This window comes from Xiphophorus couchianus, chromosome 14 (genome assembly GCF_001444195.1).
Source record: "Xiphophorus couchianus chromosome 14, X_couchianus-1.0, whole genome shotgun sequence".
NCBI lineage: Eukaryota > Metazoa > Chordata > Actinopteri > Cyprinodontiformes > Poeciliidae > Xiphophorus > Xiphophorus couchianus.
This window is the reverse complement of record NC_040241.1, coordinates 8,334,293-8,360,973: the sequence shown is the minus strand read 5'-3', so window position 1 is coordinate 8,360,973 and position 26,681 is coordinate 8,334,293. Positions and strand designations below refer to the sequence as shown.

General features: G+C 37.0%; 3 protein-coding genes across 8 annotated transcripts; 2 read left to right on the top strand and 1 right to left on the bottom strand.

The window, feature by feature from the left end:
• Window positions 1–1,613: 1,613 nt before the first annotated feature.
• On the top strand, window positions 1,614–7,467 carry LOC114157043 (leukocyte immunoglobulin-like receptor subfamily B member 3). Its single transcript, XM_028037728.1, has 10 exons — window positions 1,614–1,756; window positions 2,406–2,441; window positions 2,607–2,873; window positions 3,376–3,645; window positions 3,740–4,003; window positions 5,925–6,041; window positions 6,189–6,204; window positions 6,294–6,382; window positions 6,816–6,866; window positions 7,035–7,467. Exons 1-10 carry the CDS (start codon window positions 1,720–1,722, stop codon window positions 7,103–7,105), a joined length of 1,218 nt encoding a protein of 405 aa, XP_027893529.1. The 5' UTR covers window positions 1,614–1,719; the 3' UTR covers window positions 7,106–7,467.
• Window positions 7,236–19,677, bottom strand: LOC114157050 (CD276 antigen-like). 6 transcript variants are annotated; one of them, XR_003598077.1, is made up of 5 exons: window positions 19,553–19,677; window positions 14,912–15,277; window positions 14,337–14,423; window positions 12,390–12,494; window positions 12,148–12,296 (listed from the first exon to the last, which is right to left on the bottom strand). XR_003598077.1 is itself a non-coding variant. In XM_028037738.1 (5 exons), exons 1-5 carry the CDS (start codon window positions 19,608–19,610, stop codon window positions 13,259–13,261), a joined length of 603 nt encoding a protein of 200 aa, XP_027893539.1. In that variant the 5' UTR covers window positions 19,611–19,677; the 3' UTR covers window positions 12,368–13,258. The 6 variants fall into 6 exon arrangements, 5 of the variants coding, with proteins under 5 accessions (XP_027893538.1, XP_027893542.1, XP_027893541.1 ...); XM_028037738.1 differs by lacking the exon at window positions 12,148–12,296 and adding an exon at window positions 14,033–14,053 and having other exon boundaries at window positions 12,368–13,329; XM_028037737.1 differs by lacking the exons at window positions 12,148–12,296; window positions 12,390–12,494 and adding an exon at window positions 7,236–9,116.
• Window positions 19,678–21,875: 2,198 nt separating this feature from the next.
• LOC114157343 (low affinity immunoglobulin gamma Fc region receptor III-like) lies at window positions 21,876–25,705 on the top strand. Its single transcript, XM_028038239.1, has 7 exons — window positions 21,876–21,942; window positions 22,696–22,785; window positions 22,865–23,116; window positions 23,947–24,195; window positions 24,337–24,450; window positions 24,781–24,852; window positions 25,457–25,705. Exons 1-7 carry the CDS (start codon window positions 21,912–21,914, stop codon window positions 25,507–25,509), a joined length of 861 nt encoding a protein of 286 aa, XP_027894040.1. The 5' UTR covers window positions 21,876–21,911; the 3' UTR covers window positions 25,510–25,705.
• Window positions 25,706–26,681: the final 976 nt, after the last annotated feature.

Sequence of the window (26,681 nt, the reverse complement as noted above, 5' to 3'; positions counted from 1 at the left end):
TAGCAGTTGGAGATGCAATACCTGATACAAAATCAATTAAAATGCAATTTTCAGTTATGTAAAGTAATATATTAACAATAAAAAACAGAAAAGAAAAGTCTCCTTTACTTTATGTCCTGAAAACAACAGTGAACATTATTTATTTAATCTGTGAATCTTGGTAAGGAAAAAACAAAAAACCCATCAGACTTCTTCTGTCAGTGACTTGTGCTTACAGGTAGTGGCCAGCAGATGGTGCTATTAAGTAGTGATTTCTGTCAGAGTTCCAGTGAAGGGCTGAATGTCCGGTGATCCATCCAGGAAGAAAACTTGTGTCTGCAGGATTCTGCTGCTTCACATGAACCTGCTCCATTCAATCTGATTGGCTGTGGTGGAAACGGCAGCAGAACATCTCACACATCCATCATCAAGCTCAACATCCTCATCCTCACTGAAAACACAGCTGCTGCCTGCAGCTGCAACAACCATGTTAGCTTAGCACAAACAACAATTCAGAGAGTCTTGAAACACACATTATTTCTTCTGAAACTAGAATAAATGGGACAATTTTTAGATTCAGTTGAATGGACAATTTAGATTAAAACACCAGAAAAGAAGTGCCAGAACTAAACTCTGAAACAATGGCCTGCAGTCTGTATTCAAAAGCCTGCCACAAGAGGGCAATGCTGAGTCTTCATACTATTAAAGAGAACTTCTGCTTCTTTGGTCAACACTTCTTGAGCAGGATGTCACTGAAGATGAAGCTCAGCACATTTGCAATTGTATTTATAGAGTTTCTGTAGGACACTCTGTAATGTTTCCTCGTCTCTTGGTGGAAGATCTGGACTAAAGTGAAATATTTAGAATAGAAAACTACAAATTAAGCCATCAGAAAACCAAATACTTTTCCATGACCTCACAGCCAAAACCCATGCTGGGTTAGCAGAGTTGCTAACGGCTTCTTTACGCTGAGCTAAGAAATTAATATATGACATATTGTAGATGAGGCTAAAGTTAGGATCAGGTTAAAGGTCAGTGTATGGTGTAGGTTTGACTGATATCATTGTTAGAGGATTATTCTGCTGAAAATAAGATTTTCCATCCTTCTTCCTGTCTCACAAACAGACGCTGTTAAATGAAACACAGAAACTTTTTTTCACTCTCCGTACATTTTTAGAGTTTCTTCTTAAATCTATTTAAACTCCAAACTATTTCACACTGTCTGATCTCATGTCTGTTTATTCACACCTAAGACCTTATATATCTGTGATAGTTGAGATCATTCTCACCATCACTTGTGTTTAGATGAAAAGGGGATTTTATGGTTTGTTTGTCAGAGAGTTCGCACGCAACACAAACCAAGTGATTAAACATTTAAACTATTCATGTGTTACAATAATGCTGTTTACAGTTTATTTAAAGTGAATTTTATTTTATGGTTTAAAAAAGCAGAAGAAGCTTATCTATTGATTTTATTTTTTATTAACTCTTTTGAAAAAAAAAAAAGTCCTTTGCTTCTTTTACCACAACTTCTCATTATTGGAGCGGAAACATCACAGCAGAAACTCAGTGCAGTGATGTCAGTGTTTAAAATAAACGTCGTCCCGTCATTCTCAGATAAAACGTTGATCCTGTTTCAGACGGCTCCATTTCTCTAGAGACGTTGCAGAGGCAGCATGTTATGAAAGGAACATTATTGGACCAAAGCAGAGCAACACATGGTTCCAGGTTGAGGTCAGGATGGGGAACACCTCACCCAGGGTTCTGGTCTCACTCTGTAAGTAGATCACTTTATCTGTATGAATGATGCAGATTAGAAGAACATCGTCTCTGACATCTTGTCTGCTGTAATATCTACTTTATCTTCCATTGTATTTGTGTAGCTTTACTTAGTATAACCATTTGTTCTTGATGTGTTTGCTGCAACTTCAAACAGGTTATTTCAGTGACAAATTACTAACTCAAACATTTCTGTGCAAACATTTTGAAAAGCTGTTTATTGTAAAATCAGATTTTAGCACAGAACTTTATATCCCATACAACTAATGTGGGAGAAATGAAAATATTATATAACAAAGATGAAAAATGAAACATGATCTGATACAAGAGACTTAAATTATTCATTAAAAACTTTTATCACTTTTTTACCTGTAGAGATGAGTGTGAAGTTTCCGTAGCCGTGCAGAACGTCTGCAGATGTTCTGTCTTCAGTCAGGATGTGAAGTTTATAAAATGAAGTTTTAACTCATCAGAAAAACAACAATAAACTAAAACATTTCATCTTATTCTTATCAGAACAAATAAATACTCAATATCTTTATAATAGTTGCATTTATTTAACAGGTAAACAGAGTCACAGCTGAGTGTGAGGATTTAATTTAATTAATTTATCATTTATGCTGATGAACTTTCAACCTTTATTTCAGTGCTGAACACACTGCTCTGCTGTGGACAAACTCTCGGTAACTTCAGCTTTTAATCTGTATTTTAGTAATTTATCCTCTCAGGAACAGAATCCAGTTTATCTTTTATATCGGATATTATTCTGTATTTTTCTTTAATTTTTAGCTTGATGTGTTTTTGTTATAAATCAAAAGACAAACTTGCTGAATGTTGGTTCTTCATAGATCCTGTGCTGACTGTTGAGCCCAACTGGTCGACTTTTTATGTTGGAGAGTTTGTTACATTTATCTGTGACATGAATGAAGGACAAGACACTGACTGGTACTACCAGTTCATAAGGAATGGTCAACAATTTGTTGGCTATCAGTCAGATAAACGGTTCAGAGTTGATCGTCTGTATACTGGTCATAGTGGTGAATTTCAGTGCTGTGGTCAATGGAAGGGTTCATCTGACAATAAGTGCAGTAAAACTGTCACTGTTACTTTCTCAGGTAAGACCTGAATATTTTAAAGAATCACAAAGTTTTATATCAGCCATAAAAAAAAAAACATGCATTTGCTATTTGTATTTTATTTCATATTTTCAAGCAGATTTTTTTGTTGATAAAATATTGTCTGAAATATGACACATACATAATTAGTGGGTTAAATTTTTTTGAAGCTAAGTGAGCCACCAGTTAGAAAAAGAGCAATAAAACTAAGGAAATATTATTTACCTTAATGTGAATATATACGTTTTCTTATTTGTAAAGATAACCACATTATCTTTTCTGGAAAGAGAATGAGCTCTTTCATGTTATTTAATGAAACAATTTCAAACTAATTATTTTTTAATTTTTAAAAAGTATCTATAATTATGAAAAATGTCAATAAAATGCATTGACAGCTTTTTCACATATTTACTTATCTGAAAGAAGCATCACTCTTTACAATAAGCTTTTAATTGCAGTATTTTATATAAAAATCTAATACTATTTGTTTTTATAACATCAGATAAACCTGGAGCCAAACTGACTGCAGGTTCAACAACCATACCAGTAGGGGGCAGTGTGACTCTGAGCTGCTCAGTGGAGCCCTCTGCTGGATGGAAGTACAGATGGTTCAGGAGGACCTCAGATTCTTCTTTTGTTGAATTCATCAGAAATAATGAAGAAAACAGAGAAATCACTGTGACACAAGGAGGAATCTATAAGTGTGATGGAAAGAGAGGAAATCCTTCATTCTACAGTTATTCAAGCCATGAGAACAAAATTGAAATAATGTGTAAGTTTTTTCTTTAAGACTGTTAGAAACTAGAACTATGAAATTATAATTTCTTATGTGATTTAATTTTTCTGCCCATATCTGATGTAAACAGTTTCCAACAAGGTTTTAGTGACTCGACAACCAAACGATTCTCATGTCTTCAGTGGTGAGTCGATCACTCTGACATGTGAGGTCCAGGGAGGAGAAACTACTGAGTGGTCGTGTGAATGGAGGAGATCTGGGTCAATAATACAGAGGACAGACAGTAAAGACTGGACTTTCATTGTCTCTGAGTCCAGCAGTGGAAACTACATGTGTCAGTGTAGAAGCAGAGATGACTGGCATTCTTCAACACAGTGGAGTGAAACCATAACAGGGGATTTAATTGTTGTTTTTTTCTGAACAGATTGTAGAAAAAATGTTTTCCTCATATGTTGGATTAAATGAAGTTTCTTCCTTGGACAGACCAGAATAAAACTGACTAGTCCTCATTTGAGTTATGAATTTTTAACTGCAGAAAACAAGGAGCTGATTTTTATTGTTCACTTCCTTTAACAAGTTACAATAATAAAACCACAACTGATATAATTTGTGTTGCTATGTGCACATTGTTCCCAAAGTTGTTCTTTATCTAAAGAATAAAACAGAAAACTTCTAGGAGTTAACAAGTTGAGTGTTGAACTATTTCAGTCAGATTTATTTTCTTTAAATGTCTTTTTGTTGCCCTGCGACAGACTGGCGACCTGTCCAGGGTGTACCCCGCCTCTCGCCCGGAACGTAGCTGGAGATAGGCACCAGCAACCCTCCCGACCCCATTAGGGACAAGGGTGAACGGAAAATGGATGGATGGATGGATGTCTTTTTGTTTAGATTAAGCAGCTCATTGTTGTGATCCAAGTTTGTTTGACCTGGTCTGAACTGTGAGGATAGATCAGCAAAACTAAATGCAGCAGGATTCCTCTAATAACACCAATATTCATTCAAGCTCATATTAGTTTCTTAGGACATTATAATCTCTGATACAGTTACATCACTACTTCCTCAAACATAACAGTAGATAACTTTTTTTCAGCAAAATTAAAGTAAAACATGTTCTAACTGGCCACTGTGAGGATGTGGTTTTATTCTCTGTGTTAATTTAGTTCCCGTCTCTCTGGCCATGATTTCTCCCAGCTGTCTCTATTGTTCCCTGATTACCTTCCCTGTGTATTTAATCCCATCTGTGTTTCCCTGTCGGGTCCTAGTCTAAAGTCTAAAGTCATGTGTCGTCTACCTTTCCCTCGTTCGAGTCCAGTTTGTATTCCAGTTGCTACCAGTGTTTGAGCTCTTTGCCTTATTGCTCACCTGTGCTGCCTGGACTTTGTATTTTGTGAATTCTTCATTAAAACCATCATCATTTGCTCTACAACCTGGGTCCACCACGTCGTCCTCACCACTCAATAACCACAGTTTGTAACAGCCACATCAAAATGATCAAAAACGCCTGAAAAGATTTAACCAAATTAAAGCTGCTGCTGTTCTTGAACCATTTGGAGTAAATGCAAAAGCTTGGTCTCTATATTAAGATGCCAAAATATTTATATATACTTTTATTTTTGCAGTCAAAAATCCTTCAACTGTAATTAATATGCAGCTATTAAGTTTGTGACACAAACAAATAAGAAAGTTTTTGCTTTGCCAAGACTTTTCATGTCTATTTCTATGTAACATTGAGTGTTGAATGTTTGGACTGGACAATAAAATGAAAATGTAGAATTAAGTATTCTGTTTGTGGATTTAAAAATTAATCAAAATCGTGCAAAAAAAAAAATGGACATGTTCATGTGTGTGGGTGTTTTTCTATGTTCTCCAGATATTTAATGTGAAGTTTCATTTGAGAAATGGCACATCTGGACAACAACTGGACAACGTCTGATATATAAACTTCAAATGACTGAAACTCCTCAGTGATTCAACATACAGTCATCACTGAGGCTCTAATGAAAGATAATAACCAGAGGAATGTCTTATAATTATAGACATATAAACACAATAAAATAGTAGTTACAATATTGTGCATTATACAAATAGAAGTCAGACAAATGACCTGCACCCTATTAAACCCACCAGGTGGGATAGATCTGTCCTCTGAGATGAACAGATGTTTTTTATTACTTCAATACATAGAATCACAATTTAACAATATCAAGTTAAAGCTGCAGTTTGTAACTTTAATAAACAAATTAATAAAATGTTTCTGTTGTTGTTGAATAAAATGAGGACTAAATTAAATGTTTTATGATTTATTGTTTTTCCAGTAACTGTATCCAGTCCTGTCATCTCTTCATTTCCTGTGATGTTGATCGTTGGACCAGTTAGTGGAATCGTTCTCATTGTCCTCCTGCTCTTGTTGTGGCGCTGCAGACGGTCCAAAGGTCAGAACATTTTCTTCTCATTTTATTGCTTCTAACCTGAAATAATGTGTTATTGAATCACATGTATTAAAATATGACTTTTGAAATTCGGTTCATCATTTTAATTCTGTTGTCGATGATCTAAATGGCTTTTTTTATCTTCTCCAGATTTGAGCTGCATCAGGTCAGAATGAAATATCTGTTCTTTCATCTTAGTCATAAACTCTTGATCTTTGTTTCATAGTTAAATTTTATCCACTTTAATATTTTTAGGTCATTTCAGTCTGAAAGCAGCAGCCAGAGGCCGACCACTAATCATGGAGTGAACCAGACTGAAAGTGATTACAGCTTTCTGCTGCATGGTTAGTCACAGAATAAACATCAGTATTAATTTGGACATAACATCACTTTGTTGTAACTTTTTTCTTCATAATAACACAGTTTTATTAAATGTATAAAAATCTCAAAGTGTCTACTTTAAGAGTCATTCCTTCTGACAAACACAAAACAACAAAGTGAAACACCTGAATATTTTGTTTGCTGAGCTTAATGTTTATGTCCTAATTAATCTACAGATATTATGGTTCTGCTGCTCAGTATGACAACATATAATTATATTATTACTATGAGTTTGATTAATAAAAACAATTCAAAGTTGTAACAACCTGACAATTATCTCCATCAGGAATGAAATGATAAACATAATATCTATGCATCTACAAAATAGATCTTATTATTTTACATAATTGCATTCAGATACAAGCTTTTCTTTGACATTTTTTATATTTACTGTAGGCACCACGTCTGTGTATGAGACAATCCATAACCGTGGAGCCACTGGAAATGGTAACGTATATGAAATAAAACAACCAAGTTATTAAAGGTGACTGATTACATGTGAATCAGTTCAATCCTCAGCTGTCAAATACTCAGAGAGTGATATTAAACTATTTAAACATATGAGGAGAAACACTAATGTATGTTTTCTATGTATCCATGTTTCACTTTTACCAGAGAGACCTCCTGATCCAGAAGTAGGTTCTGTTTACGTTAATGTGAGACCAGATAATTACAGCTCAGCATGAAGGTCAGATAAACACCTGATTGATTAGATTGTTACTGATCATTTTTTCTTCAATTAGGAAAATTTGCTGCCACATTCAGCAGTTCTAATAAGATTTCTGTTGTTTAGTTGTGATTTCATGATTTTATCTCATCTGTCTGTTTTTCTGTAACAGAACTTTCTTATTCTGCCAATGATAACATGCTGTTTTTTAATTAAACTATAATGTGGCTCCAGTTTCTGTCTTGGACTCTGGTTTAGGATAAATAATATCATCTTTCATTTCAAGTCTTTATAGTCCGGTGGGTTTATTTTACATTTTTAAAGCAGATGTAGCTGGTTGAGAAACTGTTTTAAAAAATAATAATAATAATGCACGCCTTATTTTTGAATCAGAATTGGTCTTGTCTTTTATCTTCGTTTTTTTCTATTTTTTCTTCTTATGTATATAGACGTGTTTGTTGTGTGCATGTATCTTCTTGCCAGTGGGGGCGCTCTCATGCCGCTGTGGGTCTAACAGGGAGAACGAGTTTCCTGGCTCTGCGCATGCGCGGCTCAGAATAAAGGAGCCCTTGCCAGAGTAACATTTGTATCAACTTGCTTCCTCTGATCCACAGATAGGATAAAAGACAACTCTTATAAGGCCATAAAAACAGCTTCTTTAAAATGTTATATAAATATATTGAGAGTAGTTTTAAAGTGTTTCGTGTAACTTATGTTTGTGATTTGGACAAATTTTTACTGGGTTTTGATCTCCGTCTGTAGATTGTTGTTGTTGGAGCCTTTGTGATTTTGGATTTGTTTAAATTACTTCATTAGTCAATGTTATAGGCACCATTGCCATGTTGGTATCTGGGTAATGTTCGGTATAGTATTTTTTTTTCCTCATAAATTTGTATTTTTATGCGACAAATTTAATCTCCTTGATAACTGTGACAGTTATAACTAGAGACATTAGTATTTAAGAAAATATTTGTATCTGACAAACGTTGGTGTTTATTGTGTGTTGTAAACTGAATGTTTTATTCAGTTTGGTTTTGCTAATTTAGGATTAGACTTTCATTTTTTTGCTATTACATTATTTTATTTGTACATTTTGTTTTATTTTATTTCTTTGTGGAAACTCCAGATGTTGTTGATTGAATTTGAATTGTATTGTAATTGTATTTTTTTTTATTTGTTTGTTTTTCTTGAATTGAAAATGTGTGTCAAAATAAATGAGCTCTTGCCAGAGTAACATTTGTATCAACTTGCTTCCTCTGTGATCCACAGATATTATTTGCACAGGATTCATGTGTTTGTGCATCACTTGATACTGGCTCAGATTCCCTGATCTGGTGTCAGTAACACAGAATTAACTACAGTTTTAAGCAGCACATGTTTCTAGTACACATTTTCTGACATACTACACCAGCAGAAGTATCAGGTTGATTTGTAAAAAAAATACTTTCTCTGTTTACAGGAAACTGGAGTCCAGCAGCAACAGAAGCTCCAGTTTGTTCTCAGGTTAATAAAAGCTGTGGATAACTCTGTTGGTTTATTCTGCAAGAGTTCGACTCATAACATTTGATTTTTGTTGTTATATGTTGTGATGATGATCACATTTTTGCAGCTTTACAATGCTAAAGGTGTATTAATGTTATATCTCTGCAATAATCAGAAGTGTTATACTTTTACATTTGTGTTCATATGTTAATCAGCTGAAGATGCAAAACATCTGAGGTTTGCAACATCCCAGTGAGAAAAAACAAAATTCCCACCAGACTTCTTCTGTCAGTGACTTGTGCTTACAGATAGTGGCCAGCAGATGGTGCTATTAAGTAGTCATTTCTGTCAGAGTTCCAGAAAAGGGCTGAATGTCCGGTGATCCATCCAGGAAGAAAACTTGTATGTCTGCAGGATTCTGCTGCTTCACATGAACCTGCTCCATCCAGTCTGATTGGCTGTGGTGGAAACGGCAGCAGAACATCTCACACATCCATCATCAAGCTCAACATCCTCATCCTCACTGAAAACACAGCTGCTGCCTGCAGCTGCAACAACCATGTTAGCTTAGCACAAACAACAATTCAGAGAGTTTTGAAACACACATTATTTGACACATTTATAATTTTTAATGTCAGTTGAATTGACAATTTATATTAAAACACCAGGAAAGAAGTGCCAGACCTGAACTCTGAAACAATGGACCACACAAATTACTCGGGTTTTTTTTTTTTTTTTTTTTGTACTGTTGTAACCATTAAAAAATCTCCCCTTCAGTTCAACCTTATAAGTGGAGACACATTGTTGATGTAACTGTTATACAATAGCTTACAATTAAGTATTGGCAAAGATCAATGTAATTTTCACAGGAGGCAGAGCGTTGCTGTTAGCAGCTGCTAAAAGTAACTTAAAAAGTTACTTTTAATGTAACTTAGTTACTTTCCAAATCAAGTAGTCAGTAATCTAAGTTACTTTTTCAATGAGTAATCAGTGATCTGATTAAAGTTACATTTTCAAAGTAACTACCCCATCACTGAGTATCATAATAATATTCTTTACCCTAACCCTTCCTCCATATTACTAAAACTGGAGGAAATGAAAAAAAAGGATAATTAAAAATACTTTATTTAAATTAAATTGGTTCCAGGGACACTAATCAGAAATGTCCCTCAGATACTATCTGAACTGAGATCAGCCATTTTTGATTGAAAAAAAATAAGTTATTTGCTGCCACCTCCTGATGCAAAATGGAAACTGCAACACGATTATTGCATAATAACCATCATCGTTTCAGTCAGAGGGCAATAACTCTGGTTCCAAGAGACTCTTGGGAACAGAGTCAAAGATGCATGTTTTTTGAAAAGCAAAAAAAGGGAATTTTGTCAATATGTCAATATGTCTTGACTGTCACCTAGCAGTGGCCAGAATCAATATCAGCTGTTTTGCGAATTAAAAGACTGCATGACTACAGGGTGGTTGCATGACTTGGCTTTATTCTTAGTTTTTTTGACAATGTTTCTTCAGAATAAGTTGATTACGATGTCACGAGACATCGTAATCAAAAGTGCTATTTTTGTACCACTTTTTGAATTTCGTTGTCCTTGTGACAATGACAATAAAGATTTATCTTAATGAGACCCTTAAGTCATGTATGGCAGGCCATTTCAGCTTAAAATCAGTTTCCTCCGATCATCTGTAATTACATTCCAGATACCTAAAAGATAATATAAAATGAAGAATCAAGAGAAAATATAAGTATCAATTCTGAGTTTATTGTATAGTAGACAGAACAACCTTTCCTTACATTTTGTGGTATAGAAGCAGTTCATTTTTAATTTCTATTTCTGACAGAAGCAGATCTTGAGCATGGTTGGTTTCATTCTCCCGACAGTAATCACTGTGTGCGCAACTCCTTTATTTTGTTTAAATGTGAACTCATAGGTTTTATCCTTGTATTCCTACTTTTGCTTTTATTTTTACTGTTTCAGTTCTGCATTGAAGTGCTGTAGGAATCCACCCTGCAGTGCGTTTAGTCTCTTAGTCTATACGTTTCACATCGCATGATGCCTGCATAGCGTTTGCTGGATGTCTGCACGGATGTCTGGTCTGAGTAAATATGCTACAAATTTATTAAATATCAATACCAACTACATTTAAACAACTGATTAAATAAAGGTTTTAACCAATTCGTATTTCCTGCCTGAGGAATTCATTTATTGCCAAAGTCTATAAAACTTTCCCCTTGCTGTTAATTTAAGAAGTAAGTATTTTCATGATAAGCCAAGGGGAAAGTCCTCGTGTCTGTATTGATTCTTTGTTCAGATTCTTGACCCTTACAAAAATGATTTCATCTCTTTTGTTCTTTTAAAAATGTTTGCTTCACTTTTGCTTTAATAACTCTTCAACAGTTTTAACTGCTTCAAGAAAATGACCATGTTTACTCTGCGGCACATGTGTCAAACTCAAGGCCCGCGGGCCACATGTGGCCCGCTACGTCATTTTATGTGGCCCTCTCCCCCCACCACCGTTTTACAGCCCCATTGATTGACTTCAAATAAGTTTTGAGCACGAATTGACTACAAACTACATCTCCCATAATGCCTTCCGATTCTTACCAGCCAACATTACGGCTTCTCGCCACTAGAGTGCAGCAGAGTCACCTCAAGCTGATTATTCATTTTCCCAGCGAATAAAACTGAAGCATCGACAAGCTAAAGAGCGAAGTTCCGTGATGTTTCAATCGAGGACTTTTACCGTCTCCTGCCCCCTGATTTGATGCCGCAGCTTCGACTCCATGCAGCTCGTGTTTTGTCCACGTTTGGAAGCACCTATCTGAGCGAACAGATGTTTTCAATAATGAATTTTATGTGAAATACATGTTCGTTGTGTAATAAATAAGGAAAACGTTTTGTGAATGAAGTTGAGAGTTAATATCAAAACTTGTTTTTATTCTTTGTCTGCTTATCTTTAAAGCAGACAAAGATTAAATTTCCCAGCGAATAAAACTGAAACATCGACAAGCTAACAAGCTAAAGAGCGAAGTTTAGCTGAGCAGTTTAAAAATACTGAGCAGTTTTATTTTTAAACTGCTCAGTTTAAAAATATGCTAATTTTTAAACTGAACAGTAATTTTACATCCATGTAAACTCAAATGTAATATTTAAAACTTGAATACATAAAATCAGTTATTTAATAATATGAGGTGTTTAATTTATTTTTAACATTGTATTTTCATACATTTATGCTAGGGTTGCCCAAGTCTAGTTTTCCAGACCCACCACTCTGCAACTTTAGATGCGTTCTTTCTCTAACACACCTGGATCATTGACTCATTCATAGGCCTCTACAGAACTGAGTTGCTGCTAATGAGGGAAGTCAACTTTTTGTGTGGGGTATGTTTTAGCAGGGACGCATCTAAAAGTTGCAGTCTGGAGGACTGCACTTGGGCATTCCTGATTTATACTGTCAATGTGGCCCGTTGAGGGTGGCCAATATGCTGAAGTGAAATTGAGTTTGACACCCCTGCTCTACGGTATTTTTGGGGTAATTGTTTGGCAACCACCTGGAATTTTTAGATCCCATATGGGCAAGCACCGAAACTTATTAAAACTTTTCTCGTACAGTTGAAACTCAACAATGATTCCCACAAAACATTTTGTTGTGAAAAACAACGTCGCCTCCGTCTCTTGAGCCTTTGTGTTAGCTTGTGCTCCGCTGGGTTTTTTTCCCTATTTACAAACATAGGGAGAAACCCGAATATGCTTATTCACCTTCACAGAGAAAAACAATGGGAAGAAAATATGGTTTGAACAAATGTGTACCTTTATTTAAAACCTGCTGAGGACAACATGCTGAAGTCAGTCCCAGGGTTTTATTAAGGAAAGCTTTCTAGCAGCACAAGACTGGAAAAGTCCCTCCAGGCCAAACTGAAACAAAAGTACCACTTTTGATTGCGATGTCTCATGACATCGTAATCAACTTGTTCTGAAGAAACATTGTCAAAAAAACTAAGAATAAGGCCAAGTCATGCAACCACGCTGTAGTCATGCAGTCTTGTGCCTCAGCTTATGAAATGAGAAAGTGTGACAAAGTGCAACAGCAGAAGAAAATAACGGCAGAAAATAAAAACAAAATTCCTTAAAGAAAATGGCAACATTTTTATGGACACATTTTTAAACTGAAAACTTGGAAAAATAATTGTTCTATTTAGTTTTAGATGTGGAGTTCCAACGGCTCTAAGAGCATTCCAGCAAAAAAAATAATCTGACCACATCATGTGGGCTAAAGGGCATTTCTGTGACTGTTGCTACAGACTTTAAAAATAGACATTATGAAATTCAAATCAGTTTGGGCATATGAGTGCAAATCACAAGTACGTCTCATGTTTGATTGTTGCATGATTGCTAAGGAGAGTGCTTTATCTCCGTATTGCAATAAACAACATTGTTTTATTTTTCTTTGCTAAAGCAATGTCCTAAAGCCTTAACAGTTAAACGGCGTTTTATACAATCACAAATGTTCCCTTAAATTACAAGCTTAAATTATATTCCATTAGCAATCCATGAGCTAAGCACATTCAGAATGTGCTTAGCTCATTGTATGAGTAGGGCACATATTCATACAATATGTGCCATTGGCACATTGTATGAGTATGGCACATAACTCATACTATGAGTAAGTATCCTGCAACTCAAGTGTTGAAGATGAGCAAGATGCAGATAACAACAAGTGGAGCAAAGCTTCTGGAACAGGACCCACCGCCTGGCAGGAAAAAAAAGAAAACAAAGACAAGGAAAATATAATCCGTCATTTTCTGTTCCGACTGGAAGACAATGTAAACAACACATAAATGAGATAACATGAAAAGTTGGGTAAAAACAGCAGCCCAGACACAAAGCTTAGGATTAGCCGCTAGACTAGCTACATTTTAAGCATTAAGGGTGTGAACGTTCACATGCTTACCTTGAACCACACAGGCAACAACGTTAGTTCAAGATACATGCAGTCACACAAGAAATGCATTACTTAAAAGGCAAAAAACTTAAAGGCAGTCTGATTTCAAAGAAGCCAAGATTGTTAGTACCTTTATTAATTGATTCCCATTAATAACCAGTTACTGGTTATTAAAACAAAGACCAGTTACTGGTTATTAATGGATGGGGGATGGGGGAAGCTTAAAGATCAGCCAGGTGGTTTTTGAAGCAGCAGTGCATCGAGTTTGGTTTTTTGACGTGGTAGAAACAGAAATACAGCAATCCATCTTATGGAAATGTACAGAGAACCGTTTCTGTTTTGATTCAGAAAAACAGAAACCGTTTTTCTGAAAATGTTTCTGTTTCAGAAATATACCATTATAATTTTGGACGTTTTTTATTTCCAGATTCTTTCTGTAAAAAGCCACAAGATTACTTTTCTGTAGTGATTAAAGCTACAAAAACACATGAAGCAATGTGTTTTTGTTTACCGGTTTGGCTCATCATGTGCACTTTGCATTAGAAGTGCCGCAAAAGAAAACAAGAAGATTAAGCAATCATCTGAAGCACTCCACAACAACATCAACACAGAAGGATGTAGATTAGACAGTCTTTCCATTTCGGATGAAAGATAATTGTCTTTAATCGTCTTTATGGGAATACTTAGTTTAGACTGCAACCCAATCCCTTAATTTTCCATTTTCAAAAAAGTGAATTAAATGTACCGCTACATCCCTAGTGGGGATGAAAACAATTAAAACTGAAGGGTAATTTAAAACGATGGCTTTTGCTCACCGTTCAGAACACTCTGCCTCTTTGCTTCGGGGTGGAGTCGTGTCTCTGAAGTAATGGTTTTAGGTGGTTTGAGATTAGAGTTTTGATCTGAAAGGACAGGGAGGGGAAAAAAAAAAACAATTTAAACACGGGTTATAAAGCATTTCCCATGAAACTGTTCATAATCGGTGTAGTAAATAGTTTCATTGGGCATTTGGAGCAATTCAGACAACTTAACTATGTCAGAAGAACAGGTGGATACCTCGACTATCACTTGACAAACAGACCACAGTTTATTCAACTAAAAGGTTCGCATGTTTAACCATGTGATCAGCAGCACAACACGGAGTGCTACTCTCACCGTTGTTTTTTCCCTTCTCTATGCATTTCAGCAGGGGTTCCCAAGTCCAGCCCTCGAGCGCCACCACCCTACAACGTTTAGATGCATCCCTAATGAAACTTGGATCAAATGAATGACAGGCCTCCGCAGAGCTGAGTCGCTGCTGGTGAGGGAAGTTAGATCAGGAACTGCATCTAAAAGCTGCGGATGACTCAGACGAAGATGGATGAGGAGTTATCTCACGACTTCAACTCACCAACAATAAGGTGAACAATTGAGGATTTGGTGTTGCCATGTAGCTTTGGGACAAAGCATTTGTACGTCCCTTCGTCCGCAGTCGTGACGTTGGTGATGATGAGGGATATGTTGCCGTGTCTGAGGCCGCCTGCGAACAACGCCGTCCTCCCGTGGTACGACGAGCTCTTCATGTCCAGAACCTCACGGTTGTCTCGGTAAAGATGTACGTACTCCATTCCCTTTGGCCGATGTTTGGCGTCAGGCCTTGACCACTCCACAGTCATGTCCACCATGTCCAATGGAGGCTCCACGAGGCACTGGAGGATGACATCATCACCTTGAGCAGCAACAACTGGTTGACGCGAGCTTGTTACCTGATATTGACCTAACAATGGATGAAAGAAATCTTATCTTCTTGTGTCAGTAAAGCAACACAAACTATTATTCTTCTACCCCTATGTTTTTGTACGGTTCTTTTCCAGATGCTTTCTGTAAAAAACCACAAGATTACTTTTCTATAGTGCCAAGTTATTCTATAGTGTCATGATATGCGGTTGAATGAGGCGGACACAGCGGACCCAGGTTTTAGGGAATGAAAAGATGATTTTAATTAGGCCTGTCACGATAGCAAATTTTGCTCAACGATTAATTGTCTCAAAAAATTATTGCGATAAACGATAATATTGTCTGAAGACCTTTTTACGCTGATTTAATGGAAATGATGTAATAATGCATGTGATTTCCTGCCAAAGATAGATGCACTTTATTTTCAAAAGAATATTTAACACTGGAACTGATAAACAAAATAAACAAAACAACCAAAAACAAAAATAAAATAGATTCTCAGTCTCCATTAACAAAAAATGTACTGGAAAAAAAACAACTAAACAACATAAAGCCAAAGTGGAAAAAAATACTGCATTCAACCAAAAGAGTGCAGATTATGAAGTCTGTATATTATGTTGCCCTTCAGTAATAATTAGATTTAAATAGAGAAAATGGGCACATCAACTTCCTGATGCAATAGTTCACACTACATGATTTTTGCTCCTATTTTTCCCCTTACAACAATCTTAAAACGTTGGTCTTTCTAAGATTGTGTGGTGTGTTACGGTAGATCGTTGTTGCCGCTCCGATCTAAATCAGGGATTTTCCCCGACTGGGATCTTAACGCAGCCTGTTGAATGTGACAGGCAGCCAATCAGAAAGCGCGGATTCTCCTCCGTGTTTTCTGAGGGGAAATTCCGTCGGGGAATCCCAAACAGCTGACACGGCGCAACCCGAAGTCCAGCGGACATTAGAGATGATACGTGGAAACAACATTAATGTTTATTCAACATGCAAAGAATATAGAAATGACAAGAGGAGGAGTTGGAGCGAAATTGCTACTGCAGTTGATAAACCTGGTAACTTTTCAGCTGTTCTTCGTTAATGTGACGTAAATAGGTTCTAATGATTTTCATTCAGTCAGGACTTTACGCTGACACTAGCCACATGCATTGCAGGTAGATTGTAGTAAAGCATTGATTAATGCCTGGTTTTAAAATTAGTTAACTGGACTTGTAGCCATTATTTTGTGCCCATTGTTGGACACCACACGGCAGGAACGAACCCGATCTAACGTTATACCTAGGAAAATATATCTAGACAGACAGACAGACAGATATAATGTGTTGATTTCTGTAATGTGTGTGTTTATCTGCGATGGACTGGCGACCTGTCCAGGTGACCCTGCCTCTTGCCTGAAATGTTAGCCAGAGAGGCACCAGCACCTCCTGACCCCATTAGGGATAAGGGTGTTGGAAAATGGATGGATGGATGGATATATAGTATATGCATGTACATGTGGAAGCACTGGGAGAAGACAGACAGAGGAGTCCTTATTTTGATTTTCATAGATAATCTGTAACATACTGTAATGCAAAAATATTTGGCATTTAGAACAAATACGGAAGTTATATACTGTATTCTGAAGATTATGAATGACAGCTATAACCTATTGATTGTCTGCCATATTTGAAATATTTCAACATAATTAACTAACAGGATTTTTTAATTTATTTTCATTTTTGCTAAACAGATGCCAAAGAAGTCATTGGTTCCCCAAAAAGCTGTAACTGAAGTCCTCTGTGCTTCAAAAAACACAGTCATACGAAATGGTAACATTGCAACTCCAAGTGATGGGACATGGAGAGAGCTCAGTAAACAACTTGATGAAAAGCTAACACCAAAAGCCCTGTACACATTTGTCAAATTAAATAGACACAATAATAAAAGTGGGGGGGCTGGTTGACCTTTTGACTTTTACCTTTTCCTTAATATCTTCAAAACCGAAGCAGCACAAACAAAAATCTTTGCTGCACAAACCAGCACAAACGTAGCCGAGTTGATTGACACCCATTTCGTCTCATTTGAAGAAGGTCGGGGGGGCTGGTTGACCTCTGATGACCCCTAGAACTTTTTTCTTAATATCTTTAAAATGACAGCTGCACAAATGAAAATCTTTGCTGCACAAACCAGCACAACAGAATGCAACTCAGCTAATGAACGCAACGTTCCGTAGCTGAGTTGAATGCAACTCAGCTAATGTGTTCATTAGCTGAGTTGAATGCAACTCAGCTAATGTGTTCATTAGCACAACAGCTGAGAAAGCAGCTGGCAGCACAAAGTGCAGCATTTGAGCTTTTGTTGTTGTTGTTGTCGTTTTCCCCCAAAACTCAATTAAGTAACCTGGCGAAAAATGTCAATGTCAATCGAAAACCCTCCCAAAATAATCAGCAATACAATATTTACACACAGTATAACACAAAAAAATGATACATATTACATTATATTTACACATAATCAATTATTAAGAAATTTATGCTTAAATTGGTTAGTCAAAAATACAGTTTTATACATCTGTTTTTTTTTTGCCTATTGTTTTTCAAGATTTCTGCAATTTAATTATCTGTAGTCAAATATTTAATATCTCACGTCTAAAAATATATTTACAATATCCTGAACTGGAATTATGTAGAAAGTAATGTAACTGGAGACACCTCAAATGGGTTTTGCCAAGTCAAAATACAACTAGATATCTTTTTTTTTTATCCCTCCAGGGGTCTTTTTGTGGGCTCTAGTGTCCCTCACATAATAGTAGGCCGACAGGAAACAGGGAAGGAGAAGACATGCGGCAAACGTCGCCGGGTCCGGGAGCCGAACCCGCGACGGCCACGTAAAGGGCCCCAAACACGGGCCGCGCTACGCCACCACGGCACCACGGCACGCTCCGACAACTAGATGTCTTAACTAGGGTGACCAAACGTCCGTATTTCCCGGGACATGTCCGTATTTCACGTCCTGTCCCGGGCGTCCCGGGTTTTTTTTAGAAAGTGAGGAAATGTCCTGTTTTTTAAATGACCTTCATTGGACCATTAAATTTACAGGCACTAGGGCACTGCGCACGGCCCTGCGTGTGACGTAATCCCTGAGCCGCGTCAGTGCGGGCAGCCCTGTTCTTAATCAGAAGATAGACAGCGTTGCTGTCAATACGCCAACAACATGCCAAAACGCAAATGTATGTTTACCGACGATTTACAAAAGAGTTTCCCCCGCTTTCAGACCGGGTCGAGACAAAATGGGAGGCCTTGTGCACAGTGTGCAAAGCAGGCACATATGTCTCGGTGTCCAATGGAGGTGCAAGGGATCCGAAAAGCCACCTGGACGCCGAGAAACACAAAACAGCTGTCCGAGGTGAGAGTAGTGCGAGCTCGATCACACAGTACTTTGTCAAACCAGGGAACGAGGATGCAGTGAATGCAGCGGAGGCTGCATGGTCATTCCACACAGTGAAACATCAGAACAGTTATCGATCTATGGACTGCACCAGTTCATTGTTTAAAAAGAAACTGCTGAGAAAGATCAGCTCTGCAGCAAAATATAAATGGGCAAACAAGGACAAGGAAGAAAAACCGAATGAAGAGGAAGACGAGGATTAAGCAGGAAAGTAAAGATAGTCTATTGATATGTTTGTTCGTTTTTGGTACATTTTGAGTTATTTTTGCTACACAAGAGGTATTTTTTTTGTTAATTAGCTCATTTGTTAATTTATTTTTTCCAATAGCCTACAGAACAGACATTATTTCGTTCATTACTGAGGCTGAGTATCATGTGTTATTGGGAGTTGAGAGTTATTGTTAACTTTTATTGTTAAGTGAGGGATGTTTAGATGAGACATTATTTCTTTCATTGTGCTATTCATTCATTACAGGAATTGTTAAGCATTTTTTTTAATAAATACATTTTGAATAAAATGATCATTTGTTATTGGAGTTATTGCTGTTGACTTTTGCTGAAAATCATTTTTTAATAAACCAACTGTAAATATCGTGTTATTGTAGGATTACGTAGGCCTATGTTAAGTGAGTGCGTGCCACAGACATCTCTGTGCATGGGAACAGAGATCCGCTCCAAGGTGTCCTGGTTTTCCCAAATGAAAATATGGTCACCCTACCTTAACATGTCCACAGTCGTAAAACAATTTCAGACATTTGGGACGTAAACGTGGTGAAGCCAATTTTACGCTAAAACAACCTCTCATAATAGTTTATGTTAATCTAAGCCAAATGAAAGCAGAAATAATTAGCTACGATTTGAAATTATATCGCTGAACACCTACCTTTAAGGGGAGTTGGGGTGAAAATGAGCCCAAGCAAAAGAAAACACAAGTACAGCATTACGTAAGCCGTGCTACACCCAAGGTCTCATAATGACAGTGTGCTCATCCTTCCAAGAACACCAAGCTGCAGCAGACAGAAAGGGGAAGGGCCACTGTCCCCGCCCCCTTTTGGAAAAGGGATTATTTAGCGGTTTCTTCTTGTTGTTGTTTTTTTTTATATGGCGGTAAATCTCTAATTAACACCTCCCTTTCCTGAACATACTTACTACATTCTAAAAAAAAATATGCTGCATTGTTTCTAATGTTCCACAATAACTACAAAACTATGTTTATTAATTACTTTAAGAGTGCTGTTTAAACCTGTATGTCCAAACCTTAATCTAGATGTAGCATCCTCTTCTTTTTTTTTAAAATTCCTGCTACATTTCCTAAATTCTCCAACTTTTTTTGGATGCTATAATAAAATCTTGCATTGCTTCCTCTGTCCCACTGTTCCTGCCATTTTTCCTTAATGTACATTTTACTAATATTTTTAACCTCATTTTTGCTTATTTTAATATTTAAATCAACAATACACTTTTTTTTTTTTTTTGCTGCATTCTTATCTAAACTACCTGCCAGCTCATTTCCTCTCACTCCAGTGTGGGCAGGAATCCAAAACTAATTTAACCCGAGACCCATCATTTTTAGTCCTAAAAATTGAATGATTAATATAAAAATATAATATGTTCCCTTGATTCTGAATTTAGTTCTAAAATACTTATTAATGAATTACTTGAATCCGAACAAATTATAAACTCTTCCCCTCTTGTTTCCTCAATCCATTCTAAAGCCATTAATTCACCTGTATACACTGTCAACTTATCTGTTATTCCTTTATTTCTCATAATATCTAAATCCGGAATTATAAATGCTATTCCTATATTGTCATTTGACATTTTGGAAGCATCTGTATATATTTGTACATATTCTGCATATTCTTTAACTTTCCACCTCTTTCTTTTCCAGTTGTCTTCCTCTTTTCAGTAAACTTAAATCAACTTCAGCTTGTCCAATTATCCATGGTGATGACAGAGTGTGCATCCTCCGGGCTGTTTAACATTACAGCGGTTCTAAGGCAGACCGATTTAATACTCATTAAACTCAATGGTAAATCTGGCATAATTTCTACTAGTCAGATTGTAATCAAGTATATCTCAAATAGGTATTTTTGCAAAGCTAAAATATAATTATAGATAATCCTCATTTACTAATACGTCTGGTCATAAACCAATTTCAAATAAAAACGACAGTAAAACCGAATTTAATTTAAAACGGCCTGCCGTAATCAGTGGACATGTCTTCACTCTCAACGAGGCGGTCCCATTGCGCCCTCTGGTGGACACCAGGAAAATAAAAAGGCTTTTTTAAAAAGGCTCCCGGGATCCTTGTCACAATTTACTGTTCAATTTGTCTTCTTCTATTTAAGCCAAGATACAACTGCTGGACTTCGGTGAAAGTATGTGCACACAAATGTTACATAACAAAACAAATTACTGCTATTTAAACCAGTCAGAAGGAACAGAACTAAACAAGGCCTTCATTTTTCTGAGACAGGCTTTCATCACCATCGAGTTTTCCAGTTGACCCACAAGTGGAAATCAGTATTTTCGCTACATCCTGGCACCAAGAGTCTTTCCTTTGAAAAGGCCAATGACATGTGATAAATTGTCTCCATAGAACATAAAAACAAAGGTCAAACGATCTCCAAAGAATGGCTTTGAATTATTGACTGTGAAACTACTGACTAAAATCTAATCTATCTTTCTAATGTGTAGATAAATTAGAGCTTCATATCAATAAAAAAATGTTATAGCTAAACCTTAAACTATTTTCTGCTTTTAGACACAAAAACAAATAAATGTCTGTTTAAGTTACATTGTTGAAACACAAAAATAAAGTGTCATTAACTTTAATGCATTATCATTAACTTGCATACAGGAACGCACTTTTTTTTTTTTTGACCAGATGATTTACCCAGAAGATCATTGTACGCTGTGGAGGAAAAAAAAACAACTTTAGGCATCATTTCTTGATTTTTGTTATGTATTCATTTTTATTCCCTCAAACATTCAGTAGCTCTTACTTTAACCCTTTCACATCATCGTAGGAGGTAAAATTGTTCCAGGTAGATAGACCTCCTCACATTCTCGCTAAGTCGACAACAAAAGTTGATCTAATGTTTATGTCTAATTGCTGTTTCATAAAAAAGAAAAAGATTTTTTTTTTAAAAAAAGAGTTCACATCCTGTACTAGCAGGGTGTAGCTGGTGACACCTCTTCAGACGGCTCAGTCTGTCGTCGCCCAGCAGGGAGGAAGCATGAACTTCACAGCCCTTTGCGCTGCTGTTGGTGAGTTCTAGATGTATTATTGACTTTACTTTATGTGCTTATTTTACAAGAGGTGAAGAAAACAGAGCGAACTTTATCCGTGATGTCAGGTTTCTGCTTCAAAGTGGGTTTTTTTGTGTGTTTTGCATGATTCTCTAAAAATAGACCTGTCCAGTTTTATAATGACAGGCGCTACTCAACCAGCGGTTCGACCATCTGTCCTTTAAACCTCTGTAATTATCATTGACTCGTGTTGTTTCGGGTTTTGACGACTGTGTTTAAACACGTTTCCTCACTTTGCCACAGTCTAACCTCGCTCTGCAGGAACCCTGTCAACTGCTGTGTGAGTGAAGACTTAACACCGGATCACCACAGACCTTGAGTTATAAAATAAAAGCGTCAAATCCGTTTTTGTATCTACGGCTTATGACATGGACACCGTCACACAGAGAAACAGCTTCGATGAATCCATTTTGAACTTTACTACATCTTGTTTTTCTTATAATCATTTGAAAATATTGCAAATATTAGAATTCTATTGCTAAAAAAAAAAAAGGCTTTATGACCAGAATGAAAGCTTGAATTTTCTTATGAGATATGATGGAGGGATCGAAATGCAGGCGTGAAAACATATGTTCATTTATCGTACTGGAACTGGCCAAAGCAACAGTCAGTCAACACATGTATCTGGTGTTGGGTTTTCTGGTGTTTCATTGTTCTCGATCAGAACCTAACCAAGGACAACAAAAAACGAAAATGCTTGTATAAAAACAGGAGGATTTGAAACACATAAAAGGGAAGCTGGTGAAAAGGCAAAAGAAGAACACTTGGAGAGTGTAAGAGCCCAGCAGAACCTAAGATGTGGTAACTGAGCAGAAGCAGTTCTAGAAGTTGCTAAAACCTTTCTAAACTCAGACAGTAACTCTCCTCCTTTCCCTTTCAGCTGTTGTGAGAATCTTCCCAAACAGATCTCAGTTCTTTCCGTATGAATCAGTTACGCTGAGCTGTGTGGACAGTGAAAACTCTCCCGACTGGACGGTGAAGAGAAACACGGCCGGCAACGAAACGGCAGACTGGGGAAAGAGAAATGGGTCGCAGCATGTAATAGATGCCGTTTACCTGTTTGACAGCGGACGGTACTGGTGTGAGTTGAGAACCGGAGCATGCAGCGAGGTCATTAATGTCACTGTGACAGGTGGGTAAAGGAAAACTACGACTTGGTCTGTTTCTATCAAAGAGGAGAAAACATGTTTGTTACAGTCTCCTGACAGGTCATTATGAAACTGGCAGGACCGACCCGTCAGATTCTTCTTTTGGTCTGATTTTGTCACAGTTTGAGGAATGTCTGAGGCTGACTATATATTCAGGGCACATTACTGAAGTTTTGGTCCAACAAAACTGATTTAAAGCAGAAGAATCACTGAACATTATCTGCTGAAGATTTTGTGATGTAAACAAACAAAAAATACACTCAAAATATCTATTTTAAGTGATATTTAGATTTATTTAGTGATTTTTTTGGTGTTTCTTTGATTCAGAGGCTTCAATATAAATTGAGTGATACACATTCATCCATAATTTTAGGGTTTTTTTCACCTACTTACATCAAATGTTTTTTATTATTATTATTATTATTTCACCTCTTATAAAATAATCCTTAAATCTTCTGCCTTCAAATGATGATGAATTACATGGCTACATGGATTAGCTATATAAATGTACTCATGTCCTGCACTTCAGTAAATTGGAGCAAATACTATTTTCAGCAGAAAAATAAAAAAGTATCTATAAAATGTCTGTTTTGAGTTTTGATGGGACCCATAAATGGACTTGCATGTGTCTGCTGCTGTTTCGGCAGGATATATATAGCATGTGCGAACGACAAAAATAAAATAACACTGCTATGTGGGTAGATTTGTTGGGAATTATTATTTTACCCAGAGATAATTCTGTCAGGATAATTTACTTTGAGGGAGCCTTTAATTGTGAAGTGTAATGTATTATTTATTCCTGCCTGTCGCCCAGATGGCCCTGTGATCCTGCAGAGTCCCGTCCTTCCTGTAGCCGAGGGGGACGCAGTGATTCTGCGCTGCATCCACAGCGACGCCTCTTCCTCCTCCAACTTCACCAAGTTTTACAAAAACGGCCTCCTGATCGGAAGCAGCTCGACTGGGAGCATTGCAGTCCGAGATGTTTCCGAGTCTGATGAGGGTCTCTACAAATGCAGCATCACTGGAGCAGGGGAATCCCCAGAGAGCTGGCTGTCAGTCAGAGGTGGGATGGAAATATCGCGATGAGTTTCAGTGCATTTCTGATGAACGCGTTGGTGGGAGTCATCCACTCATTCTTGGCTTTTTTTTCTAACCTCTAAACCAAACTGTTTTTTTCCCCCCCCTCACTCGTATGTCGCCGAAGGATGCGAGCTAGACTCCTTTCACTTTCATCCCATATACGTGTTACTTCCTGTGGTTGCCACCTGCCTCTTGTTTGTCTGTGGGATGCTGCTGTGCCTCAGGAGGAAGATCAGAGGTCAGCCTCATTTCTTATAAATCAAGTGACTTTTTTTAATGCAGATTACACTTAGCAAAAAAAACTATTGTTTTGCCAAATAGTACGGATGTGGGTTTTTTTGAGCGCTTGAAAACTTGGAGAGAAATCACCAACCAAGAGGATCAATACCATCCATTCCTACTAATAAGAAAATGTATTAAAATCTAAATAATACCAATAAGGCACAAATGAAACACTTTCTATAATATTTATCCTTTCCCTCCTACAATAGGACTAAGTTGATTTAATGAAATGTCTATATTGGAAACCAGCTGCTGTTTAATTGACGTAGAAAATTCTGCTCTGCAGCTAAAGTGGATGCTGACGTGTCCTACACTGACGTCACCTTCCCACACAGAGAGCTGCCGAAGACAAACGCAGGTAAACAGGCAAAAACATGGATTCAAATATAAATCGCAACAGTTCAGATTGGACACTCAAACAGTAAGACAGATGTTTTTACATTCGTTTCACATTGTAGAGGCTCCAACACAACACTTTCATATTTATTTTTTTTAAAAGCTGAAATTCTTTAACAGAGTCATAAATTCAGGGTCTGACAATTTGGATGTTTTTTTTTCTGTTAGTTTGGTGACTCTGAACTTCATTTCCTGTTGGGTTTTTCTATTTTTATTTTTTTAATCAGTCGGTTAAGCAAAAATTAAACTCCCAAGTTTTTGTTTGATTTATATTTCTGTGAGTTTCATAGAAAACAAACAGGACAATAAGAGGCCTCCAAAAAGTCTTCACTTTCAATGTGCTTGTCTTAATCACAGCTGGAAAGACCACAAAATTAAAGATGAATTAAATATAAATATAATGATATAACTGCCTACTTGTGGTCACATTTACATTAATTGACGTTTTAACTCTATTCAATGATGTCTCACTTATATAGGTGTGGTTATAGATTGACTATAAAAAGATACAAACAAACTTGTCCTTGTAAATCGATGAATAACTGGAATAAAACTTTGATTTGCAGAGACGACTTCAGAGCTACTGCTGTACTCAACAATCAATCCAGGAAGCTGCTGAAGGGAAACCACCTGATATGATCACAGTCATATTCTTTGTTGGGTCTTTATGTATTTTATGTAGTAAGTAAGTAAGTGTGTGGATGGAGGGCTAATGTAAAAACGAGTCTTTTTGTGTGAAAGTCCTTCACATATTCAAAATTATGTGAAATGTTTCTTATTTCCGTTTGTTTTAAAATCAGAACAAAACAAGAAATGTTTTGGGGCGTGCTGTGGTGGCGCAAGGGGTTAGCACGCCCCATGTTTGGAGGCCTTAGTCCTCGACGCGGACGTCGCGGGTTTGACTCCCGGACCCGACGACCTTTACCGCATGTCTTCCCCCCTCTCCTAACCCTCCTTCCTGTCTGCCTACTGTGGAAAAAATACGAGCCACTAGTGCCGCAAAAACTCTTTGGAGAAAAAAAAAAAACAAGAAATGTTTTGACTTAAATTTCACAAAACATCCTGCTTTACGTTATCCTGCGTTTTATATCCTGAGTTTTGATATTTTCTCAGTGGCAGATCTTCCCAGTCAGACATAATATTTTTTGCTACTTTTATTTTTAAAACAATGTAACTTCCTGTAACAGAAATGTTTTTGTCAATGTCAAGTGGGATTTCTACATCTTCTAAGAGTATTTGAATGCAGCATTATGATAAATAAAGATACGTTTTTAAGGTGAGGGTAATATTCAGCAACAGTTGTTTGGAGAGGACATTGTGATTTAGGAAACAGGTTATATTGAAAGAGGTTTGAAACCCAGGTGTCATTTAATTTCAAATCCCAACCCCTACAAATCATTGACATATCTGTTGATATGTTAAATAATTCTGCACAAAGTCCCTTAAGTGAAAGGTCATCGACTTGTCAAACAAAAAAACATACCTGTGGTTCAATCATCCAGAAACTCTCCGGTCTCCCGGCTCTGTGTCCTCTATATTTGGAGGCAGAAAATACTGGACTCTTGTTGACCGTGTCGTAAACGTTCCGCTGTTCTTGAACGTCTGGCAGATGGGTTTGTATCTCCACCTTTCCGAGACGTTTCCTTTCTCCAAGATCCCTGGACGTCGGATGGAATCTGATGCAGAAAGAACTCTGTGAATTCACCACTTCAGTTTCCACAGGAATCACAGAAGAAAGGATCAGAGCAGCGAAGGTCATCAAGCTTTTCAATGCCAGAAACTCCATCATCA